Raw genomic sequence first — 23,646 nt, 5'->3', positions numbered from 1 at the left:
TTTGACCTATTCATACTCGACTTGTTAAAAAATTGCCGAGCTGAGCCGGACAGGGTTTTGGATCATGTACCATGCATATATAGAATTAGGTTTATACTCGAGCCGAGTAGAGCCGGATGGGGTTTTGATCTGCTCATACTCGGGTTGTTAGACAATTGATGAGCTCGACCTCGAACTCAATATTTTGTTTTTGAGCCGCTATCGAACTGCTCGTTTATTTGTTTATGAGTTTTGCTTAAGTTTCTATAATTAGTTACTAATCCATTGATTATCCATCATGTACCATGCATATCTACAGAATTAGGGTTGTAATAGAGTCGAACCGAGTCGAACTTTGACCTATTCATGCTCCGTACTCGACTCGTTAAAAAATTGTCGAGCCGAACTGAGCCGAGCCGAGCTGGACAGGGTTTTGGATCATGTAGCTTGCATATATAGAATTAGGGTTGTACTCGAGCTGAGCTGAGCTGGACAGGGTTTGGATCAAGTACCTTGCATATATAGAATTATGATTGTACTCGAGACGAGCCGGACAGGGCTTTGGATCAAGTACATTGCATATATAGAATTAGGGTTGTATTCGAGCCGAGCCGAGCCAGACAGGGGTTTCGCCTGCTCATACTCGGGTTGTTAGACAATTGACGACCTCAACCTCGAACCTAGTATTTTGTTTTTGAGCCGCTATCGAACTGCACGTTTATTTGTTTACGAGTTTTGCGTGCAAGCATGTCGTTGATTTTGTTCATATACTTTGCTCGGAAACAATCATTAGGTATGTTCATGAATGATATTTATTTGAAATTTGTTTAACACAAAACCACATAATTTGAAATGTACAAAACTACGTAATTTTACATTTCACCCTTTAGGATAGATTTTAAAAAAACACTGTGGCTATACGAATTGCCAAACATATGCCTGTGGTTTTTTTTGCAACCAAAGAGTGAGGTTCCTCGTTTTGCTAAAAATGATGAGCTTTTAGTTTGACACTCTATAAAATGACCGTTAATCTTGGAAATTTTCATTTTGAGGTCATTTAGGTGTTGTTTGGTGATGAGAGACAAAATGAAAGTTTAGAGAGAGAAAGTTGCAAAAAATGATGATTTTGAAAATAAAAGACGTGGTTCTATAGTAAATGTGATACTAAACAATTTTAATTCTTAAAAATTTTCATTTTGAGGTCGTTAACTATCATTTTTAGAGTGTCAAACTAAAAGATCATCGTTTTTAGTAGAGCGATGAACCCCAGTCATTTCTTGGCCGCAAAAAAAAAAAAAACCACATGCATGCGTTTGACAATTCGTGTAACCACAATGGTGTTTTTTTCTCCTGAATTTACCCTAAATATTATTATTAGAAAAATAATCAAACCAAACTTGCTCACGAGCATGTTCATATATACATTATTACCGAGCTTGTTCATGAATCTATAATCGAGTCTGGTCACGATTTTTTGATCCGAATCGCCCCAAACATAATCAAAATTTTATCAAACCGAACACCGAACCGTTCGGCTCATTTTCATCCCTATATAGAATGACTCTAATTTTTTTATCCACTATATACTTGTATCTTTTGGAAGTATTTAAGAAGAGGAAAACAATGTTGACAAATTAATTTTGGTAGGTATTTGAATTAAGAAACATGAATTTGGATAGGAATGTTTTAATTTAGGGTATGAAGAAAGTGAAAGAAAAGCATGGTATGGTCGTGTCAGATCCTACTATACTCACTAGTGATTTGCTGACTTTGCTAATCTTATATATCATCATAACTTTCATATAATAAAACATGCATCTAAATGAATTATATTTATATATATATATATATATATATATATATATATATATAGATGAGATTTAATATACAATATATAAAATTATATGTGTATATATATATAGGGGGAAAATATTCTTAGGGCCTTAGTTTTTTTTTGTTTTTTTTTATTTTTTTTTTATCTTTAAGTATGTATTGAGTTCCAATCTTTTAATGGAGGGATAAGGTAATAAAATAAGCCTATGATTTTTGGGATGTATTAATTTAGGTGTCACGTATAAAATAGCACCAATATAGGCTTAACGTTTAAAAAAGGTATCAATTTAGGTCTTGATAACGGAACGAGACACGTCATTGATATTACTCCATTAAGTTCTGTCAACTGTACATGGATGGAGAAATCAAAACCTACCGGAGTAATAGGAATGACGTGCCCAATCCGTTCTTGATGTCTAAATTGATACCATTTCTTAAACGTTAAACCTATATTGGTGTTATTTTGTACGTAGAACCTAAATTGATACTTCCCCAAAAATCATAAGCGTATTTTGATATCTTATCCCTTTAATTTATCACATTGAGCTATAAATCAATTACAATCATACGTGCAAAAATACCCATAACATTGAGAGTCAGGAATAATTTTATCCCTAATATTTAAAATGGTGCAATTTTACCTCTAACGTTAGCAGTCAAGAGCAATTTTGTCCATAACGTTGGTAAGTTCCAACTTCAGATATCATTATAAAATACAAATATTTGCTACTTATTCTGCACTAGTTACATATCAGTTAGTTCTAAAAAAAAGTTTTCACATTTTGTGTGTGTGTGTGATTTAGTGATAGTATTGGAGATTAATGTTTTTAAATTCGACGAAATATTTAGATTTTTCTGTCCAACTCGTACAAAATATATAAATATAATTTTTTTTATTTGTTCACTTCTATTCATGTGTTTGTGATCTATTACTACTAAACAATAAAATGACACGCATGTAAAGTGTAAATGATAAAATTTGTGACTGAGAAGATATTTGATGAATTATTTCTCAAATCAATCCAATTTGTTAACGTTAAGGTTAAAAACTCTCCTTGGCTACCAATGTTAAGGATAAAATTGCACTATTTTAAACGTTAAGGATAAAATTGCTCCTAGCGATGTCAATGTTAAGGATATTTTTTCACCTTATCCCTAAAAACATTAAATAATGGTGAGTATCAAAATCGGTTAAAAAATGCACGATATATTTCATTTGATAAAAAATAACATTTTTTTATAATTACATTAGACGTATAAAAAATGGTAAATAATATCAATATACCATTCCAAACTCAAAGTTTTTTTTTTGCTTAAATGTATATATAAAAGAGTTTTTTTGCTTTTATATATATATATATATATATATATATATATATATATAGATTCAAAAAATATATATATATATATAAAGGTTCTTTTTCTTAGTTGTAAAGTTAAATTTTTAATAAATATTATTAGAATCTTGATAACTAGAAATAATAAAGTTAAAAATCTAGAATGTTCATGAGTAGAAGTAATAATTTTGAAGATTTTTTTTTGACTTAGGAAGGATTGGAAAGAAAAAGATGCTCATCTATACTATATATATATATATAGTTACGGAAGTAGAGAGAAATAAGAAGAAGTATTTTAGAGGTCTTTTTGATGAGTTGTCAACGTAGTAAAAAACCAGATTAAAAATATTTAATTAATTAAAAATAAATATTTAATTAATTAAAAATAACAAATTTATATTTATAATATATTAAATAATTACTAGCCTATTAATTAAAATAATAAAAGAAAGCAAGAGTTACGGGAAGATGAAAAAACACAAAGCAAAGGAAATCTAAAAGTCACAAATAAATTTCTATATAAAGCATGGTAGATAGTATTCCACCATTATATTCATTGGTCACGATAGATAGTATTATATTTCTGAAGGTAAATATTCGATTTTTTTCATATGTTGTAGTTATTTTGTTCTCAATTATGTTGTTGTTTTATTTTTATTAAACAATAGTTGTTATAGTTTCATCTTTCAGATTCATTTCTGTTGTTACCCAGGTTCTATACCTCTCGCTATCTTATCCACGTTTCCTTTTTTATTTGTCTTTTTTTTCCAAATTGATAGCTTCAATTGAAGAAATCCGACATAAATAGAAGATGCATGAACAACTAAAACCGGAAAACACAAAAGTGTCAAAAATTACAAGAAATTCTTATATTTCTTAAGGTAATTATTCGATTTTTTTTCATATGTTGTACTTATTTTTGTTCTCAATTGTGTTGTTGTTTTCTTTTTATTAAACAATAGTTGTTATAGTTTCATTTTTCAGAGATGAAATTCCATTTCTGTCGTTACCCATGTTCCATACCTTTCGCTACCTTATCCATGTTTTCTTTTTTATTTGTCTTTTTTTTTCAAAATAACTAAAATAAAGATTTTGTAAATTTGTATTCTTTTTTAGTATATGTTGCTAGGTGTTATCGTTTCGATTGCTAGCTCTTAACTAAAATTTAGATTTTCGGCTTTATATGAACTCAATTTTTGGCTTTCTCAATTGTGTTGTTGTTTTATTTTTATTAAACAATTGTTGTTATAGTTTCATCTTTCAGAGATGAAATTCCATTTCTGTCGTTATCCAGATTTCATACCTCTCGCTACCTTATCCATGTTTTCTTTTTTCTTTATTTATTTTTCAAAATGACTAAAATAAAGATTTTGTATATTTGCATTCTTTTTTAGTATATGTTCCTAAGTGTTATCGTTTTGATTGTTAATTCTAACTAAAATTTAGATTTTCGGCTTTTTATGAACTCAATTTTTAGTTTTAATTGAAGTTAGATTAATTTTTCTAATTCGGAACATGTTGAAATCCACTTATTTTTTTAGTTTGAGTTTAGTTAATTGATATGGATTGTATTTTTTGTTTTTATGCATTTTGGTACAAATAGATATAAAGTTTCACACGATAGTTGTTCATTGAAGTTTGAGACATATTAAATAAAATATTAAAGAGATATTGGAATATTATACTTACAATGAAGTTTATTTCAATATAAATTATGTTATATTATTATTATTATTATCAAGAAGTTATTTTTCCCAATTTTCTAGACAAGGAGATTGTAAGCGTCTACACTTGATAAGATGTTTATTCTTGAAGAACGTGGATTATGCTAGATACGAATTCAAAATCAAGGTAAATAAAAATAAATTTTGATGCTCAAAATCCTAAAAATGTACATTAATTATGGATATTGAGATAATTGCTTTTGCAACATTGGCTTGTATAATTTTTAACTATTATATTATGGTTCGTACAAAATTGTTAGTATTTCAAGAGTTTTTAACAGATGAAAATGAAATATGATCATAGGACAAATTATTGAAAAATATTAATTAAGAAAATATTATTATTTGAATCTCTTCAAATTCTCAAATGTTGAGCATAATGATTCTAATATATTAATTATAAAACGTTTTTTTTTGTACTGAGTGGTTACAATTGCGATTTAATTCTATTTAACTAAAATTAATTTATGGACTTTTTTTTTAAATCAAATGAATCTTACTTATTCAATATCAGCATTTAAGTCATTACAAATGAACTGAGGGGGATTATGTTTCCATATCCCATGATCAGACACAGAACTAGACGCTCTTGCAAGTATATGAGCAATCTTATTCGCTGACCTCCTAATGAAAGAAACAGATAAAATATTTAGCTCGTTAATCAGAGCTTTACAATCATCAACAATAATGCCAAAAGGGAAAACTAGTTCTGTAGTTCCAGAAATTGTAAGAACCAAGAGCTGAGAATCCATTTCTAGATGAACATTCGGAAACCCTTCCTTCTTCAACCAACTAAGAGCTTCACGACAACTCATTCCTTCAGCCAATAGTGGGTCCTGACAGTTATTAATCACACCATTACCAGCAGCAATGAAACACCCCTCATGATTCCTTAACACAAAGCCAAAACCAGCATGACCTGTATCCTGGAATAGAGCAGCGTCAACATTGAGCTTCAAACTATCTTGTGCCGGGCACAACCACTTCAACCTAACTGTTTCTCCATCAGCCACTGCACTCACTATCTGGGCCTGTTGCCAACTATTCAGAAACACTGTTGCATTGTTGTAAGAAACAGCAGGAGGCTGTCGATTCTCTTCCCACACCAGCCTATTTCTATCATTCCAAATTGCCCAGCATAACGTAGCAGCAATCTCAACAGATATATTATCATGGTGATTTATAATGAAAGCCCAGAAATCACAGAAGCTACTAACCCGATAGCTCAGATCTCCAACCTTAGATAACATCCAAACCTGCCTTGCTTCCGGACAGGTGACTAACGCATGTAGGATAGTTTCATCATGACTATTGCATCGAGGACAAAGTGTTGGGATATTGATTCTTTTCTTTACTAGCTCGGATCTTGTAGGCAAACACAAAGTGCTTGCTCTCCACATCAGATGTCGAACTTTAGGAGGGACTTTAATCCTCCAAATGCTGCTCAGAACTCTACCCATCTCGACCTCATGCCCATCACCATTATTATTTTGTAGGAAGTTATAGCCACTTTTAACCGAATAGGCCCCATTTCGTTCTAACCTCCACCACCAACGATCACGTCTCTCTCTCTCTCTGACTCAGGGTGATCTTAGAAATAAGTATCCTATCCCTTACCGAGAATAGACTCTGTAAGATTGAATGATCCCACTCGCCATTCCTATCAGATCGCAACATAGCCACTGTAATCGATTCATCCCCAGGTGGTGCAATACTATCAACATATGGATTAATTTCATCAGGTAGCCAAGGATCAGTCCATACATTCACCTCCTCCCCTGAACCGATAAGAATACGAATTTGTGATTTTAACAATGGAAGACCAGCAAGGATACTACGCCAAATATAACTTGGATTAGCTCTTACTTCAGCTTCAAGAATTGAAGAATGTGGGAAATAGCGAGCCTTAAAAATTTTAGCTACTAGGGAGGAAGGTCTTACCAACAAACGCCAGGCCTGCTTGGCTAAGAGTGCAATGTTGAATCTGTGGAAATTTTTAAATCCCAAGCCACCTTGATTTTTAGGTTCACATAGCTTCTCCCAAGACTTCCAATGAATCTTTTTCCCATTACCTTCTTCTGACCCCCACCAGAATGAATTAAGCAATTTTTCCAGATCTACACATAGTGTGCTTGGAACAAGAAACATACTCATAACATAGGAAGGAAGAGATTGTAACACTGACTTGATAAGAACTTCCTTCCCAGCTTTTGATAAAAACCTAACTTTCCAGCTGTTGATACGTTTTCTGATCATTAGCTCTAGATATTCGAACACTTCCCTTTTGTTTCGTCCAATTAACGACGGCAGACCAAGGTATTTGCCCGGATTAGAAACAACACCCACACCTAGGCATGCACCAATGAGAGAGCCAGTCTCTGTTAATACATTTCTACTGAAATGGAGGGAAGATTTAGAGAAATTTATTTTCTGCCCTGAAGCTTGCTCATAATGTTGAAGACACTGTTTGATTGCATTACATTCCTCCATATTTGCCCTGAAAAATAAGTAACTATCATCAGCAAAAAATAAGTGAGTAATTGCCGGAGCCTGTGCTGCAACCGCACATCCATGAATGCTACCCCTTGCTTCCAGAGCAGATAATGAAGCAGACAGCCCTTCAGCACAGATTAAGAACAGATAAGGTGAAATTGGATCTCCTTGTCTTAGGCCCCTCTGTGGGATAATAGGACCAACTTCATGAGATCCATTGATGATATTGTACTTTGCTTTAGAGACACACTGCATCAACAACTGGACCCATTGTGGGGCGAAACCCAATTTTAACATAATTTCCTCAAGAAACTTCCATTCCACTCTATCATAAGCCTTAGCCATATCTAATTTTAACGAAGCATAACCTGTTTTTCCTTGTGTTTTTTTATTAAGGTAATGATTTACCTCAAAAGCAAGCATCACATTGTCAGATATCATCCTTTCTGGGATAAAGGCACTTTGCTGTTCTGAGATGATTCTAGGAAGTACCATTTTAAGTCTATTTGCCAAAACTTTCGAAAGAATTTTGTAAATCATATTGCATAAAGCAATGGGACGCAGATCAGATGCATATTCAGGGCTTGATTTTTTTGGAATTAATACCATCGTTGTTTCATTAATTTCAACAGGGAATATACCAGTATTAAGCCAATGAAGACACGAATCAGTTACTTTTGGACCAACAACACCCCAGAATTTTTGGTAGAAGCCAGGATTAAAACCATCCGGTCCAGGACTCTTGTCCGGGTGCATAGAAAAAATCGCAGCTTTTACCTCCTCCGGGACAAACGGCCTTAATAACTCGTCATTATCCGCGACAGTTAACTTACAGGAGATATTAGCTAAGATAGGATCAGTCAAACATGGGCTGGCTGTAAAGATATCATTAAAATAGTTTAGTAAATTCTGATCCAAACCTCCCTCCCAGTCCCGCCAATCCCCATCTGACCCCTTTAATCTAGTAAGAACATTCTTCTTTCTACGCGCAGTTGCAGCTTTATGAAAGAATTTCGAATTTTGGTCACCACCCTTGAGCCACAGTTGTTTTGCTCGCTGACCCCAGTAACTGTCCTTTTGAATCAACAACGTTTCTAATTCATTCTTTGCTGCTCTGTAAGCCTGAACTGAATCGATATCATTTCTTCTCTTAGTTCTACGGATCTGCACTTTACACTCTTCAATTTTCTGTTTGAACTGGTTCCTAAGTTCATCGCCCCACCGTAACAGGGAGGAGCCGCACAGCCTTAATCGTTCCGGGAGAGGAAAGTCTCTATCTCCCTGCCAACCACCAGTGACCCTATCCTTACAATCAACCTCATACAACCAGGCGTTTTCAAACCTAAAACACTGTCTTTTGTACCTACTATTCTGCTTAAGAGAAAGAAAAAGAGCAGAGTGATCAGAGCATATGACTTCTTCATTAAATAACTTAGCCTCATGGAAGCGATTATGCCATGCTGAATTAGCCATGGCTCTATCAATTCTCTCTTCAATCAAATTACCAGACTCCCTGCCTCTTTCCCATGTAAATGGATAACCCAACAATTTAATGTCAGAAAGACCACATACCTCAATAGCTGCGTTGAAACCTCGCATTAGGGCAGGATTTTGTCTAACTCCTCCTGATTTCTCATCTTGTGACCTAATGTCATTAAAGTCTCCAATAACAACCCACGGCAGATTGGAGAGAGTTGATAAATGTTGCAATAACTCCCAAAAATCTTTTCTACGAGACCGTTCCGGGTAACCATAGTATCCAGTAAGACGCCACGGTGCCTGACCATGTAGAGCAATGACAACATCAATAAAATTCTTTGAGAAACGGAGCAATTGAATCAAATTTTTTTGATTCCAGAGGAGAGCAAGACCCCCACCATAATTAACAGGATCCACAAAAAAGACACCATCAAAACCTAACTTCTTTTTTATATCCTCCACTTTCGCACGACTATATTTAACTTCACTGAGAAACACAATCTCGGGCTTTGTTTTGGACACTAGGTCCTTCAACATTCGAACTGTTCGAGGATTGCCCGCCCCTCGACAGTTCTAACTTAAAGTACTCATAGCCCCGGGCGGGCCTGGACACCAGGACCCGCCTCTTGATTACTATTAACCTGTATAAACACTCTATTACCGCCTGCTGGCCTCAACTGTACATAGGAGTCTTCTTGCATATCACTATCCAAATCTTTTGGATCATCTTGACGCCTTCTTTATACGCTTATGTCTCGACATTCTCTTTTATTTTCAAAAAAAAAAAAAAACACGAGAGGAAGATGGTTCTCTCCTAATTATCTTTTTCGTCCCTTCTTTTTTTTTCAATTCTTTTGTTTGTTTTTCTTACTTACAAAATTTAAGAATATATAATTATTAGAAAATATTAATGAAGTCAAATAAGTGATATCTGCGAGTATGGCTGATATTCTATATAGTGAAAGAATGAAGAACAAATTGATCGAATGCCTTGATGAGATATTACGAGATGAAAATAGGAGAAATCATCATCTTAAACTGATTCAATTAGATATATTGGGTTATTATAGCATAATGAATAATTGAATTCCAATACTTTGTGATCATGAAATTCCATCAACCAAAATAATTATCATCAAGATGAATTTATGACTAATTCTTACGAATTTTATTTTTTTTATATGTAACATATTGAATTGATAAAGTTTCTTCATATGCAACATTAGAAAAATATTGATTGTAATAGTTTATAGAATAATATATTGATGTTGCTTCCATTTTAACATAGATTGTAATTCTTTTGTATCGTAGATATAATATTTAATTTTAATTGTAGTTTAATTCAATTTTTGTTTAACCTATATTGTAATTCTTTTGTATCGTAAATATAATATTTAATTTTAATTATAGTTTAATTCAATTTTTAATTTTTTTATTATATTCTAATATATTTCTTAATTAATCTACTATTTTATTATTATTGTTTCACGGAATATTTGGAATATGAAAATGTATTAAAATTCCTAAAAAGTACAAATCATTGAATTTTGTAAAAATAAATAAATCATTCATCTTTAGTTAAAATTCTATAAAAAAGTAGTCAATTATTTTTAAAATTAATTTAATTTGAATTATCATTAAAAAATATATATTAATTTTAAATATATATAATATAAATTTTTTTCATAGCATGATATAAAATTATTTAAAAGTAAATATGTCAATTTATTTATTTATCTAAATTATATAAAAGTTTCATACCCCGTGCATCGCACGGGTTTTCGACTAGTTTAAAGTAATTAGTAAGAGTATAGAATATTAGAATGTGACATGTATTTAATGGATAGACATCCTTATATAGGTGACAAAATGAGTTTTAAATTTGAACAAAATCAAAAAATTGAGAGCTTAAAATTAATCTTAAAAAATACAATAGGATACCAAGAATAAGTCAAACATTAAATCTAAGAAATATACTTAGTAAGACTAAGTAAAAAATGGTTTAACAATAATGTTTATCAATCTCCCTCAAGTTAATGGTGGATGAACCCTTAACTTGTCGCAAAGAAGTTGAAACTTTGCTTTGGATATATGCTTCGTGAAGACATTGGCGATCTGATCCAAGGTAGAAAGGTAGGAAACGCGAAATTTCTTCTTGACAACTCTATCTCCGACAAAATGAAAGTAAGTTCTAAATTTTCAGAACACTCATAAAAAATAGGATTCAATAGGATAAAAAAAGAGAGGAAGATTAAGAACACGAATCTGAACTTGAGAAAAGAAACTCAGCCAATCAGTATTCGTTATAGCTCTATCCAACATTTCCTCCCCCCACCGATCGCTACCACGCCCCCTTTCCCAGGTGAAAGGGTGCCCTAAAAAATCCAAATCCGTAAGCTGACAGTCAGAAATTGCTTGTTGGACCTTCTGAGAAGCCATTGCGGTTGAGGAACATTTTCCTTCTTTTCATCGTTCGAAATGATATCTTTAGTCTCCCATACAACACCAAGGGAGGTTAGAAGACGAAGACATCCTTAGAAGATTCCAAGAATCAATCCGCTTTGATCTTTCAAGGAAACCGTAATAGCCTGTAAATCTCCATGTTTGATTTACATAAAGGTGTATCTCTGCATCAATAAAATTGTGGCCGGAATCCCTAATATCCACCATCCCCTGCCAAATAAGGGTCAGGCCCCCACTTCTACCAACACAGCTCATACACAAGCTACCAGTATAGCCCACACACAAGCTGCCAACATAGCCCAACTTCCTTTTAATTGTATTAAACGACAAGAAGTTAAAAGAGTCTCTGAGAGAAAAATGATACTTGGTTTGTTGATCTGGACAAGATCCAAGAGAACCCGAACTGAGCCATGATACTCATGATGATGGGATGTAAGACAAAAACGAAGAAACAAGACAAAACGTAAAACTTATCAAAGAGATGAGACAAAACTCAACTTGTTAGAGAGACAAAACACATTTTAATACTTAACCGACAAAATTAAAGACAAGGAAAGAAACGACCAGAATAATTCAAAACTGTCTCAATCATTTGATTCATACAGTTTATTATAGATAAAAAGAACACTTTCATAATTTTCTATAACATAGAGTAGAGGGTAATTTTGGTGAATTGAATGAAGGTCCATTTATATAAAAAAAATGAAAAGATGAGAGACATTAGGATTTTTCAAAATTTATATACCTATATATATATCTAGTAAATGGATAAAAAGAAAACATGAATTAAATTAAATTAGGTTAATATTTCTTTAATTGCTGTTAATTTTTTTAGTGATTTCTTTATACTTTTCCCCTTACTTCATTGTCATCATTCTGTCATTACAATTTTATGTGATGCAATGTTCAATCTGAAACTCCTAAAACATTATATAGTGGTCACCTCTTTCCTAATTAATTAATTAATTATACTTAGTCAATTATATTAATCACTTTTTATTAATATCCTTCGTCAGCAATTCAGAGTAAAAATTAAAATAAAAAACATGAATTAGAATTAAATTTTTATTACCAAGTTGAGGGATTAAATAATCATATAGTCAGTAAAAAGAATTAATACAGTTTTCTATATTGATTTATACATAATTAATCTTTTTAAACATGGCTTCCACTAATTGAAAATCCTAATTAAAATTTAATTAATGTATGCATGTTTTTTATGATGGAATTTGTTGGGTTCTATTTGCTAACTATAGTTATTAGTCAACCTTAACTAATTAATTTAGATTGATTATAGGAATTAACATAGTTTTAAGTATTTTAATAGATTCTTCAAAAAAATAAAGTATTTTAATAGATAAATAAAATAAATCAACAAGGCTTAAATTTGTATAGAAAATTTTAATTAATTAATGTTTTATTTCAAGGTAGTATTGAAGTCAATATAATCTAATTAGTGGACTTAAATTATTTAAGAAGTCAATAATATTAATCCCCCTTATAACTATGTGTCTAAACAAAATAATGTATTTCACTTTAGAAGTTTCCAATAAAATTTCACTTTGTGGCCTATTAGTATTTGATGGAGATGTATATAGGGAAGGTTGATATATGGTAATGATGGAGTAAATTACATGCTGATTTTGGTGTACAATCTTTAATTTTGCACACAAAAGTGTATAATCTTTTGGTGACCTTCTAATAAACGATAATTGTGACATGTCAATGCAAAGTCAATGCACCACATCAGCAATTTGACCTCCATAAAAGTCAAAAGTTGACCGGTCAACACACCGTGTCAGCAATTTTAACTTTTATAAAGGTCAAATTGATGACATAGTGCGTTGACTTCCCATTGACTGGTCACAATTACCCGCTGTACACTTTAGTAGGAGGTCACCAAAAGGTTGTACACTTTTATGTGCAAAATTGAAAGTTGTATACAAAGTGTGAAATAGACAAATATTGTACACTACGTATGTAATTTACCCGGTAGTGATGAGATTATAATATAAATAGATGGTAAAGAGAAAAACCAGTTGAGAAGAATCAACAGAAGATTCAGATCAATACAATCTCGTATTTGTAAGACATTAATATGATGTGAACCTTTAATTGTCAATTTGAAGCGTATACAACACAAGTCCATCACACCATGTGTTTAAATTCATAAATAAATGAGGTTTTCAGGATTTGAACCCTCGACTGTTTGGTCCAAGAAACTCTGATACCATGTGTCAGAGATGATAATAAAAGCTATTCTTGAGCCTTAACTACCAGCTGAACCTTTTACTTCAATCAGTTTCATGATATAGTATCGGAGCCTCTTGCACCAAAAGGTAGAGGGTTTGAGTCCTGACAACTTCATTAATTTGTGGAATTAAAAACAGATGGTGGGGTGAGTTTGTGTTGTACATGCCCCAAGCCTAGGGGGAATTTACGTGTGAGTGTATTAGAGATTAATATAAGATTTATGACTGAGCTTTAACTATAAGCTTGAGCTTTTAGTTTAATTGGTTCTATAACAGTATCACTGGTCGTAAATCATCCACATAGATATTAATGAAGAGATGAAAACGAAGACATCCACAAACTAAAGCAGATGTTAGAGACAGAGGAAGGAGGCACAGAGAGTGTGGAAAGCACATAAGAGAATATTGTATCTACTAATTAGGGTTAGATACTTATCTTTATATAGCTAATACCCGAATAATTCTCATTACTATTGATTTATGTAATTAGTCTTGTATTGGAATATGTAATTAGGATTTTCACATAAATCTAATATTTCGATGTATATATATCTCATATACTTTGTGCATGATACACAAGGTCACCTCAGCATTTTGAGGGCTTTAAGTGGGACAAATTATTAGAAGCATCTGGTTCTCCATATCAAATAGAGGACCTCTATATATATTTTAACACGTGTAACACGGACCCATATATATTATAAGAGACTCCACTATTTTAATTATTACGTGGGGACACACTACAGGTGTCCAAATGTGAATCGGGGGTCCTCCGAATGACATGGAAGACCGGGTGCTTAATATAAGAACTCCTTAAGTGGTGTATATATATCTAATATACTATCTTTTCAAACCTCTTACCATTGGACTCTATAGTTTCTTGTTGGGAAGGTTGTTGAACCATTACCAAGAAGAAGTCTTTAGGAAGGAAAACGAATCGTCTCTGATACCAACTGATACAGATTGAAATCGAGATGAGGATTTTAATCTTAAATCCACAAAGACGTTTCTTCTCAAACCTATGCTTGAAGAAGTTAATCACAAATAAAATGAATAAAGCTCTCAATGGAGGCTAAAGATTTTAATTTCGTAAAAGTTAACATTCGTTACAAACAAAGAGGTATATATACCTCCCTTTAGGTTAAGTAAAAATATTAAAAATGCCCCCACTAGGATTACAAATTAAGTATAAGAGAATAGGGATATAATGGGGTAAGTAGCGATAAGGGAAATAAGCTTAATAGCAAAACAGTAAATAGTGTAGTGGCAAAACAGTAAATAAAGAGATGTCAGCCATTATCTCCTCTAATTCCAGCGTGGTAAAGAAGGCAACACAAATGATCTGCACGCAGAGTCACCTATCCCACACGGCCAGTGGGTGTGATTCTCCGTGGCCTTTTCGTCTCCCCTCGCACGATTCCGCACGTCGAGTGGAAAGTGACACGGCCTATCACTTCAGTTCTGCCATTTTTATTGTTTCAGCTTCTCTCGTCGGGTTCGTGTTGGAGATGTCCGCATCAATAATAATCATCCATTCTTCTAATTCTTTCGATCTTCGCACTTATTCTACCATATATTGAAATTTCATTAATCATAACGAAAGTGTCAAAATTTGAATATTCAATAAATCAATTGAATTAAAAGTTTATGCTATAATGCCTTGCATCAGTATAACACACCTGACGGTATATTTTGTTTCCTATTCGGAGTAGTATTGTGTTTCGGTTTCTACTTAGATTCGGAATCGTGGAGACATCGTGGGTTTCCTAATCGGATTAGGTCGTGGGTTCCAAGTCGGATTAGATTAGATTGGGTATTATAAATACTCCATTATGTAAATCTAATTTGTAATCTGTTTTTCGCCCCCTAATAATACTATTCTCCTTCTGCCCGTGGACTAGCCAACACAACGTTGGTGAACCACGTAAATCTGTGTTTTTCGATTACTTGTTAATTTATTTTTCGTTAATTCCGCACAACAGTTTAAATTAATAAATAAGGTTTATCCTAACTTTTATATATATGTATATAATCCAATTAGGTTAAAATGCAATTTATCCTAAACTTTTGGGAATAATTTCTTGGTAATGGCCAGCTATATATCTGGCTTCTTGATGATGGCTAGCTATAACTAGCTATGTCGATCATATTTTTGCAAGTGGATCCATTGTACATAGCCTATTTCTATCTACCCCAAACTCTTCATTTATTTATCAAGCACTTTAATTTCTAATTATGGCTAATTAATTCTGTTAAATCTTAAAGTACTGGCCCAAAACACTCTTATAATTAAATCTTTTAAACCATTTTAATGTGTTTTGCTCTTTTCGTGAAATGCGGACGTGCTAGAAAATTATACTCCATCCATTCCATAATAGATATATTTTTAGAGATTTTTTTTTGTTTTATAATACATACATGATGTTTTGATTTAATTCATAAATATTAATTGATTTTTACCAAATATATTATATTTAAATTCATTTTTTATTTTAGGAATAGATAAAAATTAATTAGCGGATACAATAAATATAAGGATAACAAAGTTCTTTAGCTAAAATTAATTATATTTCTTAATTCTTATACCTTAATCTTAAAATGCATCTATTGTGAAGTAGAAGGAATAATATTTTTGTCTTGTGGAATAAAATTACATTTACGGATTTCTGAATTCAAATGACTCTTTGGAATGAAGAGACTATAAAATTTCAAAATATGATACTAATCTTATAGAAATAATTGAATAATAAAAATAAAATAAAATAAAATTGTATTAGGAAGAACTTGAAATCAACTTGAATTAAAATGATGAAAATTGCAATTAGAGAAATAACTAAAAAATCTAAAGAAAATTTGCTAGAATTCTGTTTGAGTGTGTGTTGAATTGAGGTCTTTCATCGTGATTTCTGTTTTTTTTATAGATGTTGAAAGTAACTTCCATCTTGCTTCCAGTAATCTACGTTCTCTTCCATATTAAATAACTGCTCCACTTGTGATTTTCATAACTTCCACGATGGAGTGACTCTGAACTTTTCTACATTTCCTACTTTTTAATAACTCACAAAATACACGTTAAAATATTAAATGACCATCTGCTTTCTCCCCTAAATTTATCTCACGTTTTCCTTTTATAAGTGAGGCTAACTCTAGAAAGTAGCTTCCCCCTAAATTTACCTCACGTCTTCCTTTCAACAACAACAACAAAGCTTTAGTCCCGAAATGAATCGAGATCAACTAACATGAACCATCATATGAAACCGTGAAATCAAATCGCGTCAGCGACATACATCATGTCGTGTCAGACAAATTAATTATATATATATATATATATATATATATATAAACTAAAAAACTAATTAGTATGTTTAAAATATTTTTAAATTAAGATCTACCTAAAAGAACCAAGTCAGCCACTTTTGAACCAAAATATTCTTTTGTCAAAGAAAATATTTGTCCTTTCACTATATAAAATAAAATAAAATAAAGACATCAACACATGTACACAATTAGAAAAATTAATTAAATTAATCAATCTTGATTACACCATGTTAATCTCCACCATTATAAATATAGCCTACTCATTCACTAGAGCATGACATATACTCTCATTTCTTCTTTGATTTCTTCCATTTTCTCTCACTTTCACTCACTTTCTCTTTTTTTCTTCATGCAAAGAATTCAATCTTTGGCTATGGCTTTGCCTTCTAAGTTCATGGATAAGGTTATGAACATTGGAAAGAGCATAACAAAACTAGGGAAAGATGACCCAAGAAGAGTCACTCACTCCATAAAAGTTGGACTTGCTCTTACTTTGGTGTCCTTGTTGTATTATTCTAGGACTCTTTTTGATGGTTTTGGAGTTGCCGGAATGTGGGCCGTTTTAACTGTGGTTGTCGTCTTCGAGTTCACTGTAGGTACGTCAAATTACTAACCGTAAGATCAATTTCAGGTGGTATTGACATGTCAGCATCACTATTGACGTGTCATCTCCTGAATGATCCAGGATAAAACTGGTGTTGAACTATTCAGGTGGTGACATGCTAATATTGTTCTTAGATTTCGGGTTATAGTAGAATTTATGCTAAATTAGTAATAGTAAATCATGCTGGTATCAATATTAACGTGTCATCTCCTGAATGGTTCAGGATAAAATTGGTGTTAAACTATTGAGGTGGTGACATGCTAATATTGTTACTAGCATGTTGTTTACTAATCGTAGGACCAATTTCAAGTGGTATTGACATATCAGCATCACTACTGACGTGTCATCTCCTGAATGATCTAGAAGTAAACTTGTGCTAAACTATTCAGGTGGTGACACGCTAATATTGTTACTACCATGTCGTTTAAATTAGTAATCATACATCATGCCAGTATCAATATTAACGTGTCATCTTCTGAATGGTTCAGGATAAAACTGGTGCTGAATTATTTAGGTGGTGACATGTTAATATTACTATTAACATGTCGTCTTTTGAGTGATTCAGTATCTGTTGGTCTCGGTTTACAGTAGAATTTATGGTTTTGATTTACTTGTGTAGGTGGAACATTGTGCAAGAGTTTGAATAGAGGAATTGCAACATTTTTGGCTGGTGCTTTAGGACTTGGAGCTGAACGTTTAGCAAGTCTTTTTGGACCCAAAGGAGAGCCAATTGTTATTGGATTATTTGTGTTTCTTCTAGGTAATTTTTATTTATTTCAAATTATTTTTTCCATAAAATTTTATGTAATAAACATATAAATTAGGAAGAAAATAATCCGATCCGTTTTGATTTTTTTTTATATTAAACCGATCGGAAAATTCGTTATTATTGTCACTACAAGAAAATTCGCTATTATCGACCAATTCGGTACTTAATGTGTGGCTGTGTATTCCACAAACTATACTACGGAAAGATAACTACATGTGATCCGTCTGTCATTACCGATGGGAAAATGACCGTTGGAATAGTGCACTTATATGCAACTTTTCAAAAATATTTTTTTTTTCTCTAATGCATAATATGGTAAAATCTATATGTAATAATACTCAATTCCATATAGGAATAGTCTCTAATTTATTATAAAAGAATTTGGTTCCAACTTAGGACCGGAATAACCTCCAACATGTTTTTTATTATACATTTTTAAAGTCTCACGTTAAGAAAATATGCTTTTATATAGTAATAATTATATATATATATATATATATATATATATATATATATAATTATATTTATATTTATATTTTTTATAAGGATTCAAACTAAATTTATAATATTACATTTAATCATAAAAACTATTGCAATTATGTCGAAGTCTAAATATTTAATATTTTTATTAATATTTATATTTATCCGTAAAACTCTTGCAATTATCTATATATTGGAAACACAAACTCTAACTTAAAAATTTAAATATTAATTTGCTTCATTAATATTTATTATTGTCAAATTGCTTCATTAATATTTATTATTATTATTTTTTAATAATAATAATAATTAAAGAGTTCTTATTATTGTTAAAATTTAACTTTTAGGTGTTGAGAATTTTTTTTTTACCAACACATTTCAATTGTTATATAAATAGTTCGATCCCAAGTGTATTCCTATACAAAGGTTTTACTGTAAATTGAGCAGTTAAGACGACTCAAATTATGGATTTCCTAATTCAGATACCATATCAAATAAATCACCATAACATCATAATTAACCTATTTTGCACGGACACTCTCTTTAGTAGCGTTTCGTGTCTATTTCTGTTATTTTATGTGCTTGTTTCTGTATCCGTGCAACATAACTAACGGGTTTACGTCTATTTTTGCAGCAACAGCATCAACATTCAGTAGATTTTTTCCAAAAATAAAAGCAAGATATGATTATGGAGTGTTAATATTTATATTAACATTCAGTTTAGTAGCTGTTTCTGGAGTTAGAGTTGAAGAAATTATTCCATTAGCTCATCAAAGATTATCCACAATTATTGTTGGAGGATCCATTTGCATTGTTATTTCTCTCTGTATTTTTCCAGTCTGGGCTGGTGAAGATCTTCATAATTTAATTTCCAATAATATTGAAAAAATTGGAAATTACCTTGAAGGTAATTAATTAATTGATTAATCGATTGATTTAGTGATTTATTTAATTAATTAATTGTTGATTATTGGGCTAATTAATTTGATTATTATTTACAGGTTTTGGAGGGGAATATTTTCAAAGTAGAGAAGATGTCTCAAATAATAATAATGACAAATTGTTTCTACAAGGATATAAAAGTGTACTAAATTCAAAATCCACTGAAGATTCCATGGTAATTAAAGACACTTTCTCCACTACTATATTTATTATTTTCTTACTGTGTTTTCACCACTAACTTGTGCACTTTTGTTCATATTTCACTGTCAAACATAATAATAATAATAATAATAATAATAAATTTAAATTTTTAGGTCAATTGATATCAGTAGGTTTTTTTAAATTATGTTTTCGATGGTTTAAATCCCGATAACTTCATTTATTAGTAGAAAACGCTAGGTAATAATCGGGGGAATATGGAGACTGACCGAAAATTAATTGGATTTGTATTTTTTAAGTTTATTATTTGTGAGGAAACAAATTTTTATATAAAAAACGCTAGGGGTTAGTCGGGGAATATGGAAATTAATTGAAAATTAATCGGATCTAATTTTTTTTTTATATATTTTTGAAGTTTCTTATTTGTGAATAAATTTTTTTATATATAAATACAATTAAAATATATGTATTATACTACCTAAAAATAATAGTATAAAACGATTTGATATAGCAAAATATAATAATAGTATAAAATGATTTGATATAGTAAAATATGTATATTTGTAGGATATATCTTTAAAAATGCATTAAATAATAGGTCAAATAACATAATTTTAAATAGGTCAGGGGCCAAATAATGCTTTAAGCTTATATAATTCACCAAAAACTATGAAATGATTTTCTTAAAATTTTAAACTATATTATGAAAAAAAGTTCGCAATTAAACAAAAATACCCGAAAATAATGAATAAAATTCACCAACAATCATGCGACAATGTTCAAAAGTAAATTATAATAAAACATAAAATAAAAATGAAAAAACGTTTTTTGCTCTAATCCCTCCCATAGGTGGCTTCCAATAGGACCCTATGCGGTTTCTAGGCGGCCTAGACGAGAAAAATCAGAGCGAATTCTCAATTTTTCTTGAATAATGCACATAAAATATATAAGTTTGCGTTGTACACACTTCAAACTCAAAGAATATTCATGTTAGGGGTGGCAATTTTCGTATTACATATCAAAACTGTGTTATCTTATATTTACGTTCCATATGGTTGCACACGATATAAATATCAAAAAATGATAACCGTGTCAATCAAACTGTGTTATCTTATATTTTCGTATTATCGTATAAGCGAACTTAACTAATATTTGCATGAATTTTTCAGGCAAATCTTGCAAGATGGGAGCCTAGACATGGAAAATTTGGGTTCAGACATCCATGGAACCAATACTTGAAAATAGGAACTCTTTCAAGACAATGTGCTTACCATTTAGAAGCTCTCAATGCCTGCATGAACACCAATATTCAAGTAATTTTCTATCTCAATTTTTTTTTTCAATATATGTATTAATTTTACAATTTCGTATAATGGTTCATGTTAACCGATCCTGAATCATTTCGGGACTAAGGCTTTATTGTTGTATGTCTAAATTTCAATAAATAAGAACATAATTACAATATTCTTGATAATCACTAATATTCAAGTAATTTTCTATCCCAATTTATTTTTCAATATATCTAAATCTAAATATATAAGAAAATCATTACAATATTCTTGATTATCACTAATATTCAAGAAATTTTCTATCTCAATATTTTTTCCAATATATAAAAAATAATTACAATATTCTTTATGAACACTAATATTCAAGTACTTATCTCAATATTTGTTTAAATATATAAGAAAATAATTACAATATTATTGATTATCACTAATATTCAAGCAATTTTCTATCTCAATTTCTTTTTGAATATATATCTAAATTTAAATATAAAATAATTACAATATTCTTGATTATCAATTTTCTATCTCATTTTTTTAATATATATCTAAATTTAAATATAAAATAATTACAATATTCTTGATTATCAATTTTCTATCTCAATTTTTTTGAATATATATCTAAATTTAAATATAAAATAATTACAGCATTCTTGATGATCAATTTTCTATCTCAATTTTTTTAATACATATGTCTAAATTTAAATATATAAGAAAATAATTAAAAATTCTTTATGATCAACCATATATAACATATGTACAAGATATCATTTATTTACATAAAAAGGACAAAAATAAAAATACCAACAGCTCATATTTCCATTTACTAAGAATATTATTTTTCTATGGTTTTATGGGATGATTATGTTTGAACTTTCTGCCTTGTACGTAACTTATTATTTAATGCCCTTGTTTATTTATGCAATCTTTTAAAGTAACCCACAATGCAAAGTATTTTTTTAATGGACTAAATTATCCTAAAAAAATTAATAATATCTTATTTTATTGACATTTAATAATATCTTTCATTTAAAAAAAATCAAGAACAATTTAATTTTGTTTTCTAGAAGAAATATATCAGAAGTTTAATAGTAAGAAAATAAGAAATTAAACATGAAATCACAAAAAAATACATAATTCATAAATAATTCATTAGTAATTGATATAATAAATTATATTAAAAAATACCTATTTTACAATTTTACAATGGACATAATGAAAATTCTTAATATAAATAAATAAATAAACAAACAAGAGTTATATATATGGGATTTACTAAAAAAATTATATTTCCAATTCAATGTTTAAATTAGAAAATCTAAATCCAACAAGTTTCTAGACATATTTTAACAGAAGAACATGCAAAAAAGCGTTAACAGATTGTTATTCATTTCATTTGCGTTCAAATTTTTTATTTTTAACAGTTTTTTATATGTGCAATATGGTTATAGGAAAGTTGTAGAACTTTTGTTTCGAGCTTTCAAATACGGATGAAATGAATAACGTTTTTTTAACTAAACTTCATATTTCGGCAAAAAAACACTATTAACAGTGGCATAAATTATTGTTTGCAGGTACCCGAGGAATTCATGAACAAAATTAAAGAACCGTGCACAAAAATAAGCGAAGAATCAGCCAAGGCATTAAAATCACTATCCTCATCAATCAAAACAATGACCGATCCGTCCCCCGCGAATGTTCATTTTGAGAATTCAAAAAATGAAGTTAACAACCTCAAAATTGCAATGAAATGTTGGTCATTAGAACATGCAGATTTACTAGCAATTGTACCAGCAGCAACAGTTGCTTCAACCCTAATTGAGATCGTAAAATGTGTCGATAATTTGCGCGAATCGGTTAGTGAACTCGCTAATCTAGCTCATTTTAAGGCTGTGGAACCATCCGTTTCGCCGGAGAAACCTCAGTTGCTTCACCGGGGAGCTGTTAATCCGGTTTTAGATGTCGATAACGAAGATCATGTCGTTATCACGATAAATGAAAACCCTACGGATTCACCGGAAATAAAGATGAAGGCTCAGGATCCAAACCCTAATAGTATCAGATAGATGTAAATATTTATAGTTTCTTTTGTTACTTTATTGTAACAATTTTTTTTATTTTAGGGTTTAATTTTGATTATTGGGACATATTAATTAGTTTCCCAATATTCATGTTTTCATGAGTTAATTTAATTTCCTTATTGTTACAACTTCTGTAATATTGTTTTGGAGGAAAGAAATCATTGTTATGTTTCTTGATGAAGTAAATATGAAACCCTTTTTCTTTTGATGGAAACTAAACTCTCTCCGTTAACGTTTTTATGTTTCGTTTTAGTTTCTTTTCCATTTCCATTACCGTTATATACAGTAAAACCTGTATACATGAATACACTTGGGACCGGGCTATTTGTATAACAATTGAGAGGTTATTACTAAATAGAGTTTCGTAATAGAGGTTATTACCAAGTTGGAACCGAGTTTTTTTTATAACAAAATAGAGGTTATTCCTATAGAGTAAAGACTCTATAT

General features: G+C 30.8%; 1 protein-coding gene across 1 annotated transcript; it reads left to right on the top strand.

Annotated features, from left to right (window-relative positions):
• The first annotated feature begins 17,186 nt into the window (after nt 1-17,186).
• Nucleotides 17,187-23,370, top strand: LOC136209371 (aluminum-activated malate transporter 8). The gene is made up of 6 exons (XM_066000817.1): nt 17,187-17,474; nt 18,102-18,242; nt 19,366-19,638; nt 19,733-19,848; nt 21,002-21,145; nt 22,693-23,370. Exons 1-6 carry the CDS (start codon nt 17,228-17,230, stop codon nt 23,182-23,184), a joined length of 1,413 nt encoding a protein of 470 aa, XP_065856889.1. The 5' UTR covers nt 17,187-17,227; the 3' UTR covers nt 23,185-23,370.
• The last annotated feature ends 276 nt before the right edge of the window (nt 23,371-23,646 follow it).

This window comes from Euphorbia lathyris, chromosome 10 (genome assembly GCF_963576675.1).
Source record: "Euphorbia lathyris chromosome 10, ddEupLath1.1, whole genome shotgun sequence".
Taxonomy (NCBI): Eukaryota; Viridiplantae; Streptophyta; class Magnoliopsida; order Malpighiales; family Euphorbiaceae; genus Euphorbia; species Euphorbia lathyris.
This window is presented reverse-complemented; position numbering and strand designations above follow the sequence as displayed.

Bases quoted from the DNA above. Each gene is read 5' to 3' on its own strand.
- LOC136209371 (XM_066000817.1), top strand. From the start codon at position 17,228: ATGCAAAGAATTCAATCTTTGGCTATGGCTTTGCCTTCTAAGTTCATG. The intron at 18,243-19,365 runs GTAATTTTTATT...CTATTTTTGCAG, and splicing joins ATTATTTGTGTTTCTTCTAG to CAACAGCATCAACATTCAGT. The intron at 19,639-19,732 runs GTAATTAATTAA...TATTATTTACAG, and splicing joins AATTGGAAATTACCTTGAAG to GTTTTGGAGGGGAATATTTT.